The following is an 18,831-nucleotide window of genomic DNA, read 5'->3' as shown; positions in this document are numbered from 1 at the left end:
GGCGCACCCTTAGAGATAGGGTGAGGAGCTCAGTCACCTGGGAGGAGCTCAGAGTAGAACCGCTGCTCCTCCACATCGAGAGGAGCCAGCTGAGGTGGCTCGGGCATCTCTTTCGGATGCCTCCCGGGCGCCTTCCTAGGAAGGTGTTCCAGGCATGTCCCACCGGGAGGAGGCCCCGGAGAAGACCCAGGACACGCTGGAGGGACTATGGCTCTCGGCTGGCCTGGGAACGCCTTGGCATTCCCCCGGAGGAGCTGGAGGAAGTGTCTGGAGAGAGGGAAGTCCGGGCATCTTTGCTTAGACTGCTGCCCTCGCGACCCGGTTCCGGATAAGCGGAGAAAAATGGATGGATGGATAATTGATTAGAAAAGCAATAATATCACAGGGGCCCACTTTGAGGATTACTGATCGACTTTGCAGGCTGTGCCGAACATTAATATGAAGTCCAGATGCTCCCAGTCTGAGAGGCAGGACATAAATCTGCCACCAGTCTGTGCTGACAAGACGTCATCACACAGAGTTCATGCTTAGAAACATGGATTTGTATTTTGTAAAACATTTAGAGATCTGATCTCAAACTCAAAAAACCAGAAGAGAGCATGAAAAAGGAATTAGGCTGCTTCACAAAGACTGAACGGGCGAGACCAAACTCTGAAAATGACTTGCGTTAAAAAAAATCTTTAAAGAAAAAAATCTTTCAAAAATACAACCACAACACCGTCCCTATGGGCCACTCTAAACCAGCCAGGCCTTTGAATCCAGTTCACTGCACACAGTCAGTTTACAGTCACAACTGTGGCTAATTACCTACATAAAGCGTATGGGTCTTGTCATATGGTTTATAGCATCAATTAAGAAAAAACTTGTAATCAAACACAAAGTGATCTTTGATCCAATGATCCAGATGGTGACAAGCTAAAGGAGAACCATGAATAGATAAGTAAAGATTAAAGATGCAGATGCGTCCATACAACAATAGGAGCCCAGTATGAAGAAAAATGTGGCCTCCACCCAGCTGAGCGCAGCCCTCCATTATTGAAACACTGAGGGAATATCTTTTGCAAGAATGTCATGTGTCATCTGTCTTAGGTCTGTCCAGCCAGATGGCTGTCGTCTCATTCTGTAGCCACATCTCTTCTCAGAGAAACTAATCCCTGCCTCTTGTTCCTTCACGGATCTCCCTCTCTGCTCATCATGCACGTTATGTTGAGGCAGACCAGCACAGTCACAGGGGCATGGTTTAATCTTTGTTTTTCCTCTGTTGCCTGGTCTGTCTCTCCTTTTGTCCTCGCTGACCCATTTGAGCACGTTCAGGTACAACCACGGCCCAGCGAGACTCTAAGACGGGGCTCCAGGGCTTGTTGCCTAGCAACAGGCAGCAAGCAGGCCTGTGTGGCAGTGGTACTTTTATGTAAATGCGGGTGTGATGGTCGAATGTAGGGCGCTTAGTTAAGGACGTGTGTGTGAGTGGTTGGACAGCAAACACAAAGGGAGCACAGCAACGTCTCTGTGGACATGAATACGGATGATGGTGTGAGCAAGTGTCCGGCTTTTTGTCCTCAGGACATTAAAATAATGAAGGTCCTACTTTGCAATGCAGGGCACAATAATAGTAATAATCATCATCATTTTAAATAGCAACATGCCGATTAATCAAGGTGATATTTGGCATAGGCCGATATCTGCCTCAGGAGGCCAAAATGTGTCCACAGCTTCATCAGTGTCTTTTTTCACAAATTAGTGTTTTATTACATTTGGGGTTTTTTTTCAATTCGATATCAATTGCAATTGATATCAAATGATGTCTGCCTATTTCACACAATTATATTTTATTAACCAACTATAAACTGCAACAAAGGTATCATTTCAAAAACGTATTGAGCTCTTTTGTTCGCTGTCAAGGGCAATTTATATACAAAGAAGGACCAACGATGACTTTCCAATTGAACAAACTTTTTTGAGACAGGAAGCATTTACATTGTCACATATAAAAAAAAAAAAAAAAAAAAAAAAAAAAACAAAGCTGTGAAAATACTTCCTACATTGCAGCAACCTTAACCTTAAACCTTAACATTCACAGTTACTGCTGTATGTGTCCTTTTTAATCCAGAATACTTCTCTACCCATAAGGATAATCTAAGGAAAATCACCTTTATTGGCCAAGTATGTTACACACAAGGAATTTGTTTCCGGTACAGAACCGAGGCCACTTCTATATCAGAATTACTGCAACAGAATTTGTCTACTGGCTACTTCAAACCTGTATTCCAGGGTCCAATCCCGGTCCTCAAGGGCTGCTGCCCTGCCCACTGCTGATTACCTGGATCAGGTGTGTTCATTACCTGGGGTTCATGTGCAACAACCACAGCAAGAGACCAGCCTGATTTACTGACGGGACCCCACAATCACAACATCCTTAGCATTAAATTATAATATGCTAACGGTGCACTGCTCTTGTGTTATCATAGAAACATGCTCTTACATTTATATGGTGTTTTTCCTTGTACTCCTGGTAGGAAGTCCTTAATGAGGCTACTAAAATCCAATTGCGCTGAATCTGCTGATGTTTCCACATCAGCTGCTTACTGTTGTTTTCGGGGCGGAGATGGACCGAACAACCTATGATACTGTTCAGAAATCAGCTGAGCGACACCTCTGAACCACTTCAGCAAAAAAAAAACTGTTTTTTTGAACGTGTCTCAGCCTAGTCGCTCGCAGTCAGGCTCAGTGGATTCACCTGCATGTTTCTGCCCCTGTCTAACCACTGCTGGGACCCTGGGACGCACAGCTGCAGTTGCAGCCTCGGTCTTTTGTGCCCTAATAAGGCCGTCCTGGCGGGATTGGTGGAGCATGGGACATGACTAATTCCTGGGCAGTGCTGGTACGACACAGTCCGGGCCGTCGGTCGCTCGGTCTCAAACTCCTTATCCGAGTGAAACGGTTGTGAGGCCTGGTCGTGGTCTAACCAGAGCTAGCTGTGGCTACTGCGGCGGCGGCGGCTAGCTCCACCGCATCGATGCTAACATTAGCCTTATCTGAGAGTGGACCTGCGTCGCTGCCTAGATGAGGTTTCGACACTTCTAGAAACATCTAGTCAGCTTAGGGACATTGTTATTGGACCTTGGTCACACTGTTCATTTCGTTTTTGTGCTCAACTGTAGCATTTCCGGTCGTACATTTTGCCTACAGTTACCCTGAATGCCACGGTAGCGACACCAATTGACCTTATGAAACTCGCACCCATTTTCCAACCAGCTGATTAATATATTTTTACAGTTTAGGGGTCAGGGGGTAGTACTGTTAAGAAATACATTTAGTTGTTTTGAAGTATCGAGGCCTACTTTAAGTGTTTCCATTTTCTGCTACTTCCGATTTGGACTAAACTACATTTCAGATTCAAATCTTGTACGTTTTACTGCAATGTATTTGATAGCTTTAGGTCCTTTTCAGAATTAGGAGACTAAAACAAAATACACACACACACACACATATATTTATACCCAGAATTCACAAACTACCCAGCAGTATGTAAAGTGCTTCACATTATAAGTATATCGTTTAAAGTAGTTAACATTAGCCCAGCTGCAACATTAAAGTGATGAAAACAATAATTACAAGTAATATAATATAGACTACATTAATGCAAAATGTGCCATTCTGCATAATGATATTACTTTTGTACTTTGCACACACAGGGCCCCTGGACTGCAGCGTTGGCCTGTGCATTAATCTGTGGCCTAAATGCAAAGTGTTCAAGTAATCATGAACACAGCTGATTTATTATAATGTCTCCATCATTCACTACTACTTTTACACTGAGACAAATCATGACAGCAAACAGCTTTTTTAGACTGGAAATTCTTTACAAATATTAAACATTCATGTTTTTAAAAATTCATCATATAGAGAATAACATAATTAGCAGTTTGAGTGTTCAGTTAGAATTTAGTCTTTGAATATTGTTTCATTTAATTTTCATCTACTTCTCCATCTCTATTTTATACAGTTTAATTAAGGTTGTGTATTCCAGGTTGTGTGTTGACTTATTTTTGTACACAGTTGTGAGTTTTTTCTTCTCAGAGTGGCTTTGGGTTTGTGTATCATATTAAAACTGTTTGCATGCTGCGTTGCCTAGTTGTACATGTCTGCGTGTGTGTGGCTGTGCTTCTCCCTCCTCTCTTCGCCTGTCAGCTCAGATGTCAGTGGACTCTGTGGTCAACGGAACAGCATCACTGGCAGGAGGCGGTTGCCATGGTGAAAGTGACGTCTAAATAATTTCCAAACAACTTCAGAAATTGTTAGTTTGACTTGAGTAATTTTAGCCACTTTCACCAACAGATGCAGAAACAACGCTGATCTAAACTCTGCTGTTGTTTCTACCTGGGACCCCTTTCGGCAGCAAGGTGAGGGCTCCAGTATCATTTCCCATATACACAGTTCAGTCAGGAAATGAACTGACTGTGATGACAGCTGTATCTCTGCACCCAGAGCTAGAAGATAAACTCCCTTCCTGATTATTTGTTGTTGGCTTCAAAGTGAAGATGCAGTGATGGGGGGTGAACAGAGACTTGTATTAGCTGTGAATCAACACTCCTCTCTGGACGCTGTTTCAACTTGGCTGCTTCATTTGATCCAAACAACAGGCTCTCAAGCTCCAAGGTAATAATCTGTGCTCAGATTAGATGCTACAGACTGTGTCTGTGAGGCAGTGTGTGCTGGTAAAACAAGATTTTACATTACAACAGCATGAGTCTATCTGCCAGGGTGGCTTCACGGTCAGACTGCTATTACATACTAGACAACTAAATAGCTTGAAGCATGAGAATAATGAACTTTGTCATTGCTATTATTCACAGCTAGTGAGATAAACAATGTAAAGGTTGTTGTGAGAGTAGCACCAGAGGAAAGGTCATAAACTGAGGGGTTTATCTTCTGATCTCTAACTCAAGCTGTCAGACTTTATTCTGGCAAAGTCTAATCATGAACAAGATGCTGCTGAGATGGTTGCTCTCTCTGCAGAAGACTTCTACAGTAACTGCTGGGTTTCTGGGAACACTCCGAGCTAGAGAAATGGTTTATAGTCCTATCGTAGTCCACACCTCACCACAGTTTGATCACAGAGAGTTCCCTGAATGTCATGTCTCAGTTTCTGTCCTGACATGCAGCGTGAACTGTGGATATACACAGTTTTACATCAAATAATTTAGCCATTGTTATTGAAACTATGCATATTTAGGGCAAAATCTTTGAAAGGTGTGACAATGAAGTAAAAAATTCATAATCCATGCAAACTTTCCAAGTTTGTCATGTCACTAATCGCATATGAAACCTACCTGGTGTTTTTGTTTCCTCTAGTGCAGTTTGTTCAGACATGCTGCTGAGTATCTGCAGTCTACACCAAGAAGCCATCAGGAGAATGGATTTGGCAGCACTTGTGTTTGTGGTCTGTTGGATCAGGGAGCTCTAGGAGCAGAAATGAGTCAAACATACATGGAGCTCGGAGTACACTTTGACCTCTGACCCCAAGGTCAAAGCTGCCTGGATAATAAAACCCATTAGACCCTGTCTGGTAGTTGTGGTCTGTTCCTGGTCGTCTCTGTTGGTGCTGTTCACTGGAGCTGTTTCATTACAAATCCAAATACATAAAACATGTTTTCTTCCTGTGGACATGAAAAATACCGAGTCTTACAAGATGTCTGACAGCATGTTATTTAAACAAATGTGCCATTCAGGGATGTTGTTACAGAAACAGCAGCAGCCTCAAACTAAATTATGCTCATGTCTTTACTCACAGTGGACAGTACAGGCCAATGTTGATAATGTTGAATTTTGATTGAGTTCTATTAGATTCATTTCTAAAAGGTTTACCCTCTTTAATGAATTCTCATTACTGCTGCTTTTCATTCATTCAACATTCACTTGGATTTGTCACATTGGGAGTAAAATATATTCAGTCACTGCTTTTTCATCTACAGTATATTTTAGGTGAAATCTTTAAAAGTGCCAATTTGCCAGAAATGTTCCAGATGTCTGGTGCATAATTAACTTGAATTTTCCTAAACTTCGAACATGTTACATACTGTATGAGTTAATCAATGTCTGCGTTTCCTTTGCAGGCTTAGCATCTTTGGTGTTAGCCAGAATATTGTGCTGATTTTTTTAAAGCAACAGTTGAGTCTCTCTTATGCAGGAAGGTATTTTATTGTGATGTTTTAAATTGTGTTATTGTTATTCATTGTGTTAATAATGGTGTGTCTCTCAAACCAAAATAATTTCTTACAGGAGAGACAAAGAGCCTTGACCTTGACATATATTATCTGGATTTGGTATCTACCTGCTATCAGACACCTCCAGAAGGCCTGGAGTGTCGCTATGCTAAGACCCCCTCTCACCCCAACCACAAGCAATCACAGAATCGCACCAGCAGGTGAAAGAAGAGTTTCCTCCATGCAGCTGTTCCTCGGACTGTGAATCACCCCTGTACTGTCACTTTTCCATATAGGTCCCTATTTATAGCACCACTGTACATATTCATCCATAATATTACTCTACTTGCTGTTCCGGTGCCAAACTGCATTTCATTGTCTCGATGCATTTCATTGTCTCGATATCTTGTGCAGTGACAATTAAGATGAAATTGACAAACACGTGCACTAATTGCCACAGTTATACAGTACATAGGCAACAGTGTTCCCCTGATGTGCCAATGGTTGCCATGGCAACTCCATTCTCCACGTCTCTACCTCCTCCGTTGTTTCCCCCTCTTCCTCCTTCATGGCCAACAGAAAATCTATATGAGGCAGGGAAACGAGAGACGCACAATCAATTTGTCCTGGACACAGGCTGTTTGTGTGGCGACCGAATGCTCCGAGCCGTTAGCTTTGATTTACACATTTATTCATTGGTGATGTCTCTATTTGGGAACACCCACCTAAAGCAGAGACTAGTGCAGGAGAACATCAGAGCTGCTATATACACAAGAACTAGTGACAATAACAGTGACATTTATTTGGCTTTATCATTGTATCTATTCACCTAACATGACTTTGAAAGATGGTGGAGCAGTTTGTGGGCACATACCATTTTCTATGCTTGTGGTCAGCAGAGCATTTGGTCACCACACACCTCCAGGACAAACTGCTTGTCTCATTTCCCTCTCCTGTATGGTGCTTCTAATGACAAACACACTGCTCCTGCTGTCCCCAGGCTTATGTGTGTGTTTGATCAATAATGGTTTTTAATGTAGACTGAATTTGGTTATGTTACAGTCTAATGACATCACATCCAGACTAGTTTCTTGTATTTATTAAGCCCTAAAATCTGAGCAAATGATTGATTGCTCATCGATGTCCTTAAATTCTTCACATGTAATCGTTAAGGAAGGGGTCAGAGGTCACAGAGCAGTAACAAAGGGTGGGATGTGAAATATGGCTGCAGTCACAGACAGGTCAATATGTACCAGCCTGAAGTATCTGGCTGCAGGAGTCTGACTGGGCGTCTGCTGCCATCTGATGGATGGATTCACACACTGCAGGAGGCTTGATGACTTTGTGAGTCCACACGTACGGCTACAACAAATCAGATAACGATAGCATGTTTTCTCATTACCATCACAGTTTCTGCTTTTTAATTGTTCTACCAGATGTCAAGATTCAGTTTCCTGCTCCAGAATGACAACTGGCTCCTGTACAGTGAGATAATCCTTCACTGGAAATGTTTTACTGTGGAGGAGTTGCGTTGTCCCATCTCTTAGCGTTTATTCCTGCTTGTTTAGCAGCCAAACTGATTTATGTCACAGAGAACACAAAGCTGGACAAACAGCAACTAATCAGAAAGTTCATGAGAAGAAACAACGCTGTTACAGTGGTCTAAATGTTTGTCTCGCCTGCACCCAACCAGTTGAATCAGTAAAGTGAATGCAACTCTATCTCAGATGCACATTCGCCACCTGTTCCCACCTGATGCTGTGGGTCTGCTGGTCTATTTATCCTTCTGAAGCATCACAGCCTGGAAGTTTTCTGACAATGATGCTGTGACTGAAACTTGCACTTTTCTTTCACATTTTATCACCTAAACAAATTGAGAACATTTTCTGAATGAGTAATGACATGAACACTTGCACACATCCTGCTCACTGTGTTAACTCACAGAAGGAAGAGTTATAACACAAACGGGTCTGACAGCTTGTTGACTTTTCCTTACTGGAACGTTAACGTTTTCCATGCACACAATACAATGATAAATGGTGCAGGACTGTTTCAGTAGCAGGTCAATTACACTTTGTTGTGTATAAAGTTTAAGAAGGCTAATTTATTTGATGTATTACATATCTAGTTAGTGGTTTGACGTTTTAAGTCTTTCTAATCTAGTTCAGTCCTTGAAGATTTCACATACTTGTGTCAAAACTGGTCAGTGAGAACAGTGTGTGAGACGTCTGCAGCTGAACAACGGAGCCCATCAGGTCTGATACAGATAATCAGCCATCAGCTTGTCGGTCAGGGACCAGATGGTTTAGGATCATCCAGCAGGTGTCTGCTATCGGTTAGAGCTCTTCCTCTTCATGCTTGTCTGATGAAGTGATTCATCAAAAACCTTTCAAGAGGAACAAGACAGAGTTGTTCTCCTGGTGTGGAAATGAAGGCAACTACATTTGTCACACGAAGCCCTCTCAGGTCCGATTTTCATCTCAGTGAAAATCAGCAACAGAAAGCCCACCAGTATTTTCTATCTTAACATGTCTGGAGGCTAAAACGTATAAGAATGGTACACTATCCTGACTGTGCTCACCACCCAGTGCTTTCTGCTTCCCTCCAGTGGTTGAACTTCTCACCTTGCTGCAGTGGTGTACAGGTGCACTGCAGGACTTCATGACATCACTGCTGGCTGCCCCAAACATCTTCTTAGACAATCATTTATTGGTCTTCCTCATTTGCAGCATTTTTCCTTGACAAGAGCTGGTGTTCACTGTGATTCTATATCAATTCTTAATCAAAGCGGACGCTCATCCAGAGAGGAAATAGCACCAATATCTACAGGCCCCTGGCTCCTGGTCCCAGTTGTCTTATCATAAGTCCTACAAATTTTGAGTTGTACTTTGATGTTAGAAATCATTTGACCAAGTTGTCTGGGGCTCAGACAGGCTGTGAAAATGGGACTAAATAAAGGCAAAGGGACACGAGGCTTATATAAAAATTAGACCCCTTTTATTGTGTTCTCATATATAAAAGAAATACAAAAAAGAAACAGACACCAGGCAAGGGTCAGGGCAGGACAGGGGTTCTGGATGGGGGTGGGTCGGTGACCGGGCGACATACAGAGGGGAAACAACAGGAGGAACGTCAGACAGTCTGAGGGGATCGGTCGACGGACAGCGAACAGATGAGGGTGGATGAAAACAGAACGGAGTGGTCCCGTTCAGTCCCTCCCTCCCTCCCCCACCATGTCTCCCTCCCCCTCTTCCTTTACAGACGCAGTGGAGTTTCAGTTTCACACACATTCATTGAAAGCAGAGCTGTTTCAAACTGCAGGAACAGCCTCAGTGGTTGAGTTAAACCCCAGTGGGAGGAGCCAGCAACATCTTCAAAGCACTTCTGGGTGAATGAGCAAATCTGGAAAAGAGCAGAGACGTAACTTTGTGACATTCATGACATTTGTCAGGTTAGCATGTTAGTTTACTGGTGAGGCTAGTTATCCTCATAACAGGAGACTGGTTTCTGTCCAGAAAGGAGCTCATTTCACTATCCAGCCCATCCAAAATGAACCTGCAGCATGTCTCTCACGATGCTACACCTTCACCTGCTTGTTTGTGGAGTTTTCTCGTGTTTACATTCACTGTGTGGTCAGACATACTGATTTCCCTCCTCATGAATCATTTACCAAACTGATTTTTCAAAACCTGCATTATTTACAACCATGAGAATTAGCTGTCAATCATCTTCTTCTCTGCCGTTACCGATGCACTACTGTGTTTTCCACCTGCAGATGTGTGAAATAAACCAAATGAGGACCAAGATATAGAACCACAGCTGCATAATGCTGCTGCTACTGGACAGAAACTCAACAGATAACCACAGAACTGAATAACTTGTGCTGAACTCACATCTTATTGTGATTAGACTGTGATTATCTGTCAATTCAACTTCATGCCTCTGTGGGTGACCTACATACATAAGATGGCGCCAGTTATTCATAAGAGACATTTTCTAGGTCAGAAACCGGTATTCTGAGATTTAACTCCACATCTGGGACTGTTTCTGCCTGAGCAGCAGCTCTGTCCCTGAGAAATCTGTGTGGAACTAAAACTCCAGTCTGCTCTTCAGGACAGCTCAGTCTTGTCAGCTGCTTCGGCGTGATGGCCCCCTCCCACCTCAGAGACACCGGGCGCTAACAACGTCCTCCGGTTGTAGTGGTGGTGGCCCTTCATGATGCCCGAGTTGTTGTTCTCATTGAGGATCTGCTTTTGCTTCTGCCGATTGAGAGACTGCACTAGGCCAAGCACCACGGCCGCCAGCGAGTACTGGCCGGTGATCTTGCGTGGCTGCAGGATGAGTGGGTTGGGCTGCACCCGGCCCAGCAAGAAGTGCGTTCGGATCTTGCCCTCCTGCTCGCTGATGCCCTTCACGTAGATCTCCCCGCGGTACTCGAAGGCAAAGCCACGCTCCTTCAGGATCAGGTAGGTCTCTTCGGGCACCTGGATCTTGCCGCTCACACCCGTGCTGTCCATCCGGCTCGCCAGGTTCACCGTCTTCCCCCAGATGTCGTACTGCGGCTTCTTGGCTCCAATCACACCTGCCACCACCGAGCCGTGGGCCATCCCTGCCAGTGACACAGGGAGATTTGTTAATGAGTTTGTTTTTATTCTCTATGGATTTTTAGTCAAAAACAACCAGAATTACAATTTCCATCTGATTTTCATGTCTGTACACATTGTAACTCTGATGTGTGATGTGCTGCCAGAAAAGGTCACAGTTTAACACACAGGTGGTGAAGACGGGTCCAAACAAGGGTCTGAAAACCTGGTCTGCTGTATAAATACTGTGATGGGTGGAATCCATCCCGTGTCCATGATGATTGTGTGTGTGTGTGCGCACGTGCAGATGAAATTTTACTTTACATTGCTACATCTTCATTGTGTGACATTTATTGGCATGACACCCCAGTTTTTCTGTTTAAAAAAAGAATTTGGGACATTACAACATGTGGATTTACCTGGTTATATACAAACCTGTGATTGTTACACAACACCCCAGAGGCTATTTGAACAGCTTTTTAACCACTTTATCACATAATAGGCAACATGTTTGACTCTAAGCACAGAGGAAGTCAATTTGTAGGAACAGCATTAAAACTGGTGCTGGAACAATTGGTTGATTAACCTACAGAAAATCAACAATTCTGTGCCATTTCTTAAGGCAGGTGACCAAGGGTGCTCTCTAATTTATAAAACTGTAACATGAATACAGGAGTTGAATTAAAAAGAAACTCCTTACGAGGAGGAATAAAACCAAAATGAGCTCCTACCGATCCTCAGCTCAAAGTTGTTGAATGAGTGTTTGTTGATCTCCTGGATGCTCTCGTTGAGGGCGATGGCGAAGTCTGCCAACGCACACAGGTGACCCCATTTATCTTCACATTGCTGTGGGAGGCAGAGGAGAGGAGAAGAAGAGTCTGAGTCAGCCGACGTCTGGACCAGCATCAGATCTGCAGCAGGTTGAGCACCTACAGTCCTGCTCTCACTGAGCTGGATGAGGAAGCCACTGCTGTGCATCTACATGCGCATATTCAGGTGCATGAGGAAACAGTTGATGACTAGTGTGCTGCTAGTATTATGTACTTTAGTATTTTATTTACAAGATTTGGCACAGTTGTCTCTAATCTGCCTGCTAAGTTTAAGTCTTAGGTGGATTGACTGCAGGTCTGAACATCAGAGTGCAGATGCTCCACGGCATGACCAGATCTGTGTGTTGGAGAATCACAAAGTATCCAAGTACAGAGGGTTAGCTAATTAAACTGTGAATTAAATGAAACATTTGTTGATAGTAGGTTGTGTATTATTTGGACCAAGGTGCTTGTGTTCACACATTTGACACTAAAGTCTTTAACAAATTGAAGTTTCTTCAGTCTTCATAGTCCTCAGGTTAAAACACATTGTTATGGCTCCTCAGCGCCCTGTGGCTACAGAGATACAACAGAAACTGACTGGTCAGCTGCTTGCATTTTCTCTGAAACATGGAAAAAAGTTAAACAAAGGCTTCGTAATAGTGGGGTAGTTAGTGAGCAAAGCAGGAGACAGGAGGGTCTCACCTGTTTTTCAGGTGACAGGCCGGAGACGGCCATGTAGGTGCTGCCGATCGTCTTGATCTTCTCGATGTCCTGGAAGCGTTCCTCCCCCAGCAGCTGTGACAAGTGATGCAGCAGTTAGTGTTCCTGATCTCAGAACCTGTGCTTTCAGCCGCTTACAGGCTGCGCTCAGTGATTCTGAAGACGTCCAACATGAAACTACCCCAACTCCTGTGACCCTGCAGCTCTGCTGTACACTGTAACTGAACCCACCAGTCAAGGGTCCAGGGCTAAGCAATCTGGACAAAATGTGTCAGTGCCGTTTTTGTTTACACATTGTTGTGGTTAGACTGTGATCATCTGTCAATTCAGCTTCAGGGTGGTGGGTGCCAATTATTCATGAGAGACATTTTCGCACTGGACAAACCACTGTATGTCTTTGGATGATGTGACAACAACATGATGAATTGATGATTGAAAAACATCCCTTGGCAGAAGAAGTCTGGTTTGGACCCATTTTACATTCAGAACTAAAGTCAGGACTCAGAGACTCTCTAGTCCTCCAGCTGGAAAACTAAATAAACTAAGTGGCATTTGCTCAAGTGCAAATGCCACTTATGATACACTATTTAACTCCCTGCCTCCGGCCACATACTGTATGAATACAGCATACATAGTAGTTAGACAAATTGTAGTTGACTTGAGCACCAGCGTGGCTGAACAAGTACCAGCTGCTAAACCTGCTTCAAGAGAAAACTCCGGTGTGATCCTGCCAACCTCACCGTCTGAAACTACCACCACCAGAAACAGAAACAACCCCGTTTCAACAAGGAGACTGGTCTAAGCGCGACGTGGCACATTGGAGCTCCTGGTTAGTTGTGGAAATATTCGCCTCCATGTGCTCCCATGTGATTAACTGCTTTGCTGCTGGTTCTGCTGCTGGTTATATGGGTCACTCCCTCAACAAGAGCTCCCTGAGGAGAGAAGAAGTCAGCTGGCGTGTGAGCGTAGCCTGAGGCAGCAGGAAGTACAGCTGGCGTCTGCCCGGTTTCTTTCAGTAAAAAACTTACTGAAGTTCAGAGATTCAGTCAGTTCCTCTCGACTTCAGTCTGTCCACAGGGAGCCGGGCTGTGTGAGAGTTTCCACAAACTTTAGCGAGACTGATAACTCACACTCAGCCTGAAGCAGAGACGATGTCTCTTTCACATTTACCCCTGCTTTGTTTCTGCTCCCTGCAGTGCCCGTCTTTGTGCCAGGCTCCAGGACACTGTTTATGTGCAGAGCTTCAGCTGAAGCAGTCGAACAAACAAAGGCGGTCATGTTTTCCAGAAAAGCAAATCCTGAACTCAGCCAAATATAAACTTCAATCTGATTTCAATTAGACAGTCGCATCAGATCAAGATTTTTTAAATGAAGTTTAGCTAGTCAGTGAATTTTTAATCATCTCTTTTAACAAACATTGTTTTGTTTGACTAAGGGATGAGGTTTGTGACACTGACCGTTGCCTGTAGCTGTGTCTCGATGCCTGCAGGCATAATTGTGAGCCGATTACACAGCATTAGTTCATTACAAAAACACTGATGATCCAAACGGTGTGTCTTTGTTGTAATGTTTCACTGTAAACATTTTCTAACATTGTTGAGAGTTGGCATGAAACAAACCGAGCATTGTACAGGAGCGAGACCTGATACATAAGCATTCAAGTTTTCCAGGAGGTGTAGGAAACCTCCTGAATGTTTTGCAGAGAGGTCTACCACTGTGGCTCAGCTGGTAGTCTTTTTCTATTTCTGTTTGTGGTGAACTTTTCTCTTTATTAGAAAATCTGTTTCTTTTAAAGAGAGGAAGACAAACACATTTGTGGTGGAGACCTTGAATTGATAATCAGCAATCCTACTGTAGCATTACACATACTGCAATGCTTAAAAATCCTTCTGTAACTCGTTGGGGAAATCAGCAGTGGAAGGAAGCTCCAGATAATATTTTGTATTCTGTGTAGTGTTTAGTCCCTGTGGTGGTTCTATTCTGAGAGAAATGCCTGCTGATAACCCGCAGATGTGAGCTGTCCTGTTCTGTCTGCCTTTGCATTAATCAGGTCTGAAGTATTCCGGGGAACACGATGGATGTTTCTATCAAAGAAGGCCCTAAGTTGGCCCGAAGTAGAAGTGGGTGCACTTCAAAGCTTGCAGTCTCACCTCGTCAAAGTCGGCGATAATTTCGTTGAGGAGCCTCAGGCACTCGACTCCCTGGTTGTTCATCTCAGTCTGGGAGTAGAAGTCAGCAAAGCCTGGGATGGAGGCAAACATCACACCCACTGCGTTGTAGGACTGCGAGTACAGCTCCTGCGGGGACAAACGCGGATGAAATGAAATCATTCTTGCCATGTTTCCTTGATAAAAAAAATATACTTTCAGTCAGCATGATTTATTGTTTATATACAAGTTATTTGAAATACAGGGTGCCCAGGTTTTAGTCTCTGTGGTGTAACATGGTTTATTATGAAATATGACTTTGACAAGTTTCTGATTTTAAAGACTAATTCTGACTCTGCTGTTCATTCATCGAGAGGTAGATTGTAAGAGTGAGATTAGAAAAAGATTCAGCAGAATGAACAAACTCTGTGAAGATGCTTTTGTGTCCCTGCAGGACGAGGACACACACTTTCATACAGAGGGTTAAAGCATTCACCTTGACATCTTTATGAGGTGATGTTCTGTTTAAAGCAAAAAATGAAAGCATGACAAAAAAAAAACCTCAATCTTTTCGCGAAGATTTGTTTTAGATGATTTAGGTAGAGGCCATAAAAATGCATCAGCACAACACACTTCAGCTGAAGCTCTTACAGCATCGATACTGTTTCTGAGGAAGAGGCGATTTCATTTAGACAGCCTTTCCATTGCTCTTCAGTTTGTTTGATTTCAACCTGGGCAAATAAAAGTCAGGCTTTAAAATAAATGAATGCATCTGCACCAGAACCTGAGGGCTGAGCTTCCTGTGCCTTGCTCAGAAGCCCTGGGACACCGCAGCACACGTAGCAGAGTGGGTGACGTGTGTGTCGCAGCAGGCTGTGGCTGCACCACTCCACTGGGGGGCAGTGTTGACACACGACGACCCAGCTCTGCTGACATGGAGCTGCACCTCCACACACTGCATTCATGCCACATGCAGAACTCATCACGTCCTCGTGGGGATGTTTTAATAATAGGCTGGTAAACATAATGTCCATCCAGAGCCCAACATTTCAAGTTAATAATTCAGAAGACATCAGGCTTCTCCCTCGCTCTCTGCGCTCGGCTTGACTTTTTAACATAATTACACACTTACTGTACAAAAATAAGCCAGTGACTTCATTGTGACATCCTCTTGACATTATATACATTTAATGAGCTCAGTCAAAGTCAAAGCTTCAAAATGGAACTTGTTTAAAGTCTGACTAATTTCATTTCTTGGTTCTTTGCTGCATCTCTTTAGGTCAGATAATGTCAGTGAGTATTCAGAGTGAAGCGAAGCCTCTTAAACTACAGCTCAGGAGGAGTTTTCTACACGACATAGATGGGCGCTGACGGCCATCAAACGAGAGTAACACCCACCAAAAGTGTTAGGAATGTGTTGTTCCACTGAAGAGCTCAATATGTTTCACAGTAACATGCCTCTCCAAGCTGAAACATGTTTGGAGGTCACTCGCACACATACTGTCATAATGCTTTCGATTTCAACATGAAATAACATGTTTACGGGAGAAAGGACATAACATAAAAGACAAGACAAACATTTACAAAAGAGACAAAGACATTTTTACATTTAGTTTGTGTGTGTGGAAGTGTGGGTGTATCAAACTCTGTGCAGAGGGAGCTGTGGAGCAGCTCAGCAGGGTGGGGTCGTCCGGGGAGGCAGGACAGCAACATGCTTGTGTTATGGTCAAGTTAAACCTTCCCTTTGTTCCCTTTGTTCATCAGGGTGTCTTCATGTGCTGCTCCATACAATGTGTTGCTGAGATTTCTCTCTTGGGGTTTGTGGAGGTGGTTACAGTACATGTTCCTGTATCTTCACTGGAGCAGATTCAGATTTTGTTGCTGTGTTTGTTGTGGTGCTGTCAGAAAACAGCCTTCCTTTGTTCCATGATGTTTCCACTTATAAAAGCTTTACTTCTCCTAATCACCTGTTCAGCATAGGCCTCAGGTTTGCCCCATCGACAAAGAGAACAGCACTGCTTTGTACATGGTCGCTTCCCAACGTGAAGGCGGTGGAAGGCCTTTACTGTGAAAGGTAAAACTACACCGAGGTGTTCTCTACACTTTTTATTGGGAGGTTATGGTGAGGCTTTGGATGAGTGCAGCCCTGTCCTCCGATATTCAGCCTGTCAGGTCTGTGTGCTATAGTGTGTCCTCACAAGTCTGACACATCTGAAGGTCTTTGACACGACATAGTCTGACTCAAGCAAGTCACACTGATGCATCTCTAACAGCGGACAATGCCTACAGGACCTGCTTAATGCCTGCAACAACAAGTTTAACTCAACATAACCTTTCTCATTTAAATTTGAAACAAACAACAGAGGAGAAACAGGAAGCAGTAACTGAAACTGCTGCAAACACTAAATAACAGCGTCACTTAAAATACCTAAAAAAAGAAAAGGAAATTAAATAAATGACACTTCTGTCACCGGATTAATTCCAAAGATCACCAACACCTCTCAGGAGGAGGAGCTCATTAATAACGCAGAGCCCCAGTATCTAAATCACACAACAACAAACAGGCTGATTAATAATGCACAGAGTGATTAGGACCCAACCCATCCTAATGGATGCATTTTTAATCATGTCCTTTTTAATTAGCAGCAGGTCCGGGAGTAGAGTGATACCAGCTCTGCTGTCCTGACATTCATAATTCAACGGCCCCTCCCTGTTTGTTTGGGACGCAGCGGATGATTAGCGGCGGTGATAACGAAGCAGCCCGATGAGGACAATGTGGCGATTTGACCCCAGTGCGTGATAGCTGCCGTCTCCCCTGAGCAGCACAATCAGGCATGATTGAGCTGGTAAATGAGAACAAGGCAGGTGGGAAAGAAGAGAGAGACGCTGTCTTCTTCTTTTCTTTCACATAAAAAAAGTGTAAATTCTTATTTGAGTTTTTCTTAAATTTGAAGTCCTGGTGATGAGTATTTAAAAACATGCACCCCGAATCATCTCAGCTTTCGGTTTAACAGTGTCACCTTATTACTGAGGAACTCAGTGATCAGCCGTCGATACGTTTTCATTTTTAAGGTGTAATTAATCTTATCTCATTAAAACTAATGATTTTTTTCAATGTCAGTTGCTACTTTGGCCTAAACTGAAATATCACAATAGATCCGTAGAGTTATTCATGGCCCACACAGGATGAAGCGGAATGACTTTGGGAATCTTCTGGCTTCTTCTCTAACAGCATCATGTGGTCCGTATTATTTAGTCTCACACTCTGGATTACAACCAAATACCTGCACAACTACACAGATGCTCCCGTCAGCCTAAGCTGTGAAAATGTTACACTCTGATGCTAAACATGAAAAGCACACCTGCTAAACACTGTTGTCACTGTGAACATGTTAGCTTACTGACATTTAGCTCAACGCACCACTGAGCCCAAGCACAGCCTCACAGAGCTGACGTGGCTCTAAACTGTTAGTCCCATGTGGAAACATTTACCAACTTTCAGTCGTTTATGAAAACCAAACCATAATATATGGCCAAAGGTATGTGCACACCACTTCCCACTGGAACCAGGTACATAAAATCAAGCATGCAACCAGGAAAACATTTGCAATAGCATAAGTTGTACCAAAGGCCTCGTGGCTCTGTCCAACCCTATCTCTAGGCAAGGCTGTCAGTGTTGCATGATCTTCTCTGTGCTGTTACAGGTGAAAGTGGAAACGTTTAGGCGTAGCAGCAGCTCAGCTGCAGAGCTGTGAGCAACACAGGCAAGAAAAATCAGTTGCCACCAAGTTCCAAACTGTCACAGGACACAACATCAGTACCAGACCACCGTGGCTGAGCTGTGGTATACGTGTAACAACCGTGGAAAGGAGAAGCTGTCACTGATACTGGTACTGTTTTCCCAGTCTGGTCTGGAAGCACCTGACTGGCCTGCACAGAGCCCTGACCACAACCCCGTCAAACACTTTGGGATGAACTCAGGCACCAGCATCAAGCCAGACCTCACTCAGTGAAGCAAGGCCCTGCAGCCAGGTTGTGACGTAAACTGTCCATATACTTTTGTCATAATAATCCAAACAAAATGCATTCAAAGACCTTTGATACAGCGGTATGATTTGGAGTTCAAACATGCACAAATGCAGCAGCTTCACAAACGACCCATAAGATTTGTGCTTTGTGTGCGTTCTCATTTTAGTCTTTAAATGAGAGCAGAATAGTTCCAGTCAAAAGGGAATTAAACGTACAAAAGGAAAAGGGCAGCAGAGATAAGGTGAACAAAAAGGAACTTTGTGAAGTTTGACTGTGCAGAGTCAGGGCAGCTGAGTCACTGCTGTGGTGCAGAGACAAATCACTGTGTTCTCTG

At 43.6% G+C, this 18,831-nt stretch overlaps 1 protein-coding gene and 1 long non-coding RNA gene across 6 annotated transcripts in view; one reads left to right on the top strand and one right to left on the bottom strand.

The window, feature by feature from the left end:
• The first annotated feature begins 2,307 nt into the window (after positions 1-2,307).
• Positions 2,308-5,565, top strand: LOC109970276 (uncharacterized). 4 transcript variants are annotated; one of them, XR_002276387.1, is made up of 5 exons: positions 2,308-2,881; positions 4,136-4,254; positions 4,339-4,403; positions 4,489-4,659; positions 5,356-5,565. It is a non-coding gene; the product is annotated as an uncharacterized LOC109970276 (long non-coding RNA). The 4 variants fall into 4 exon arrangements; XR_002276389.1 differs by having other exon boundaries at positions 2,309-2,881; positions 4,192-4,254; XR_002276388.1 differs by lacking the exon at positions 2,308-2,881 and having other exon boundaries at positions 4,002-4,254; positions 4,537-4,659.
• Positions 5,566-10,203: 4,638 nt separating this feature from the next.
• adcy8 (adenylate cyclase 8 (brain)) overlaps positions 10,204-18,831 on the bottom strand; it is a 57,296-nt gene continuing 48,668 nt past the window's right edge. For both annotated transcript variants that reach the window (XM_020617688.1, XM_020617689.1), the window contains 4 exons: positions 14,472-14,618; positions 12,304-12,396; positions 11,521-11,635; positions 10,204-10,815 (listed from right to left, as the gene is read on the bottom strand). In XM_020617688.1, coding sequence (XP_020473344.1) covers positions 10,316-10,815; positions 11,521-11,635; positions 12,304-12,396; positions 14,472-14,618 — 855 coding nt within the window. In that variant the 3' untranslated portion in view covers positions 10,204-10,315. The remainder of the gene's footprint in view (positions 10,816-11,520; positions 11,636-12,303; positions 12,397-14,471; positions 14,619-18,831) is intronic.

Source organism: Monopterus albus, unplaced genomic scaffold (assembly GCF_001952655.1).
Source record: "Monopterus albus unplaced genomic scaffold, M_albus_1.0 scaffold193.1, whole genome shotgun sequence".
NCBI classification, from domain to species: domain Eukaryota; kingdom Metazoa; phylum Chordata; class Actinopteri; order Synbranchiformes; family Synbranchidae; genus Monopterus; species Monopterus albus.
The sequence above is the reverse complement of the archived record's forward strand: the minus strand, read 5'-3'. Positions and strand labels throughout refer to the sequence as shown.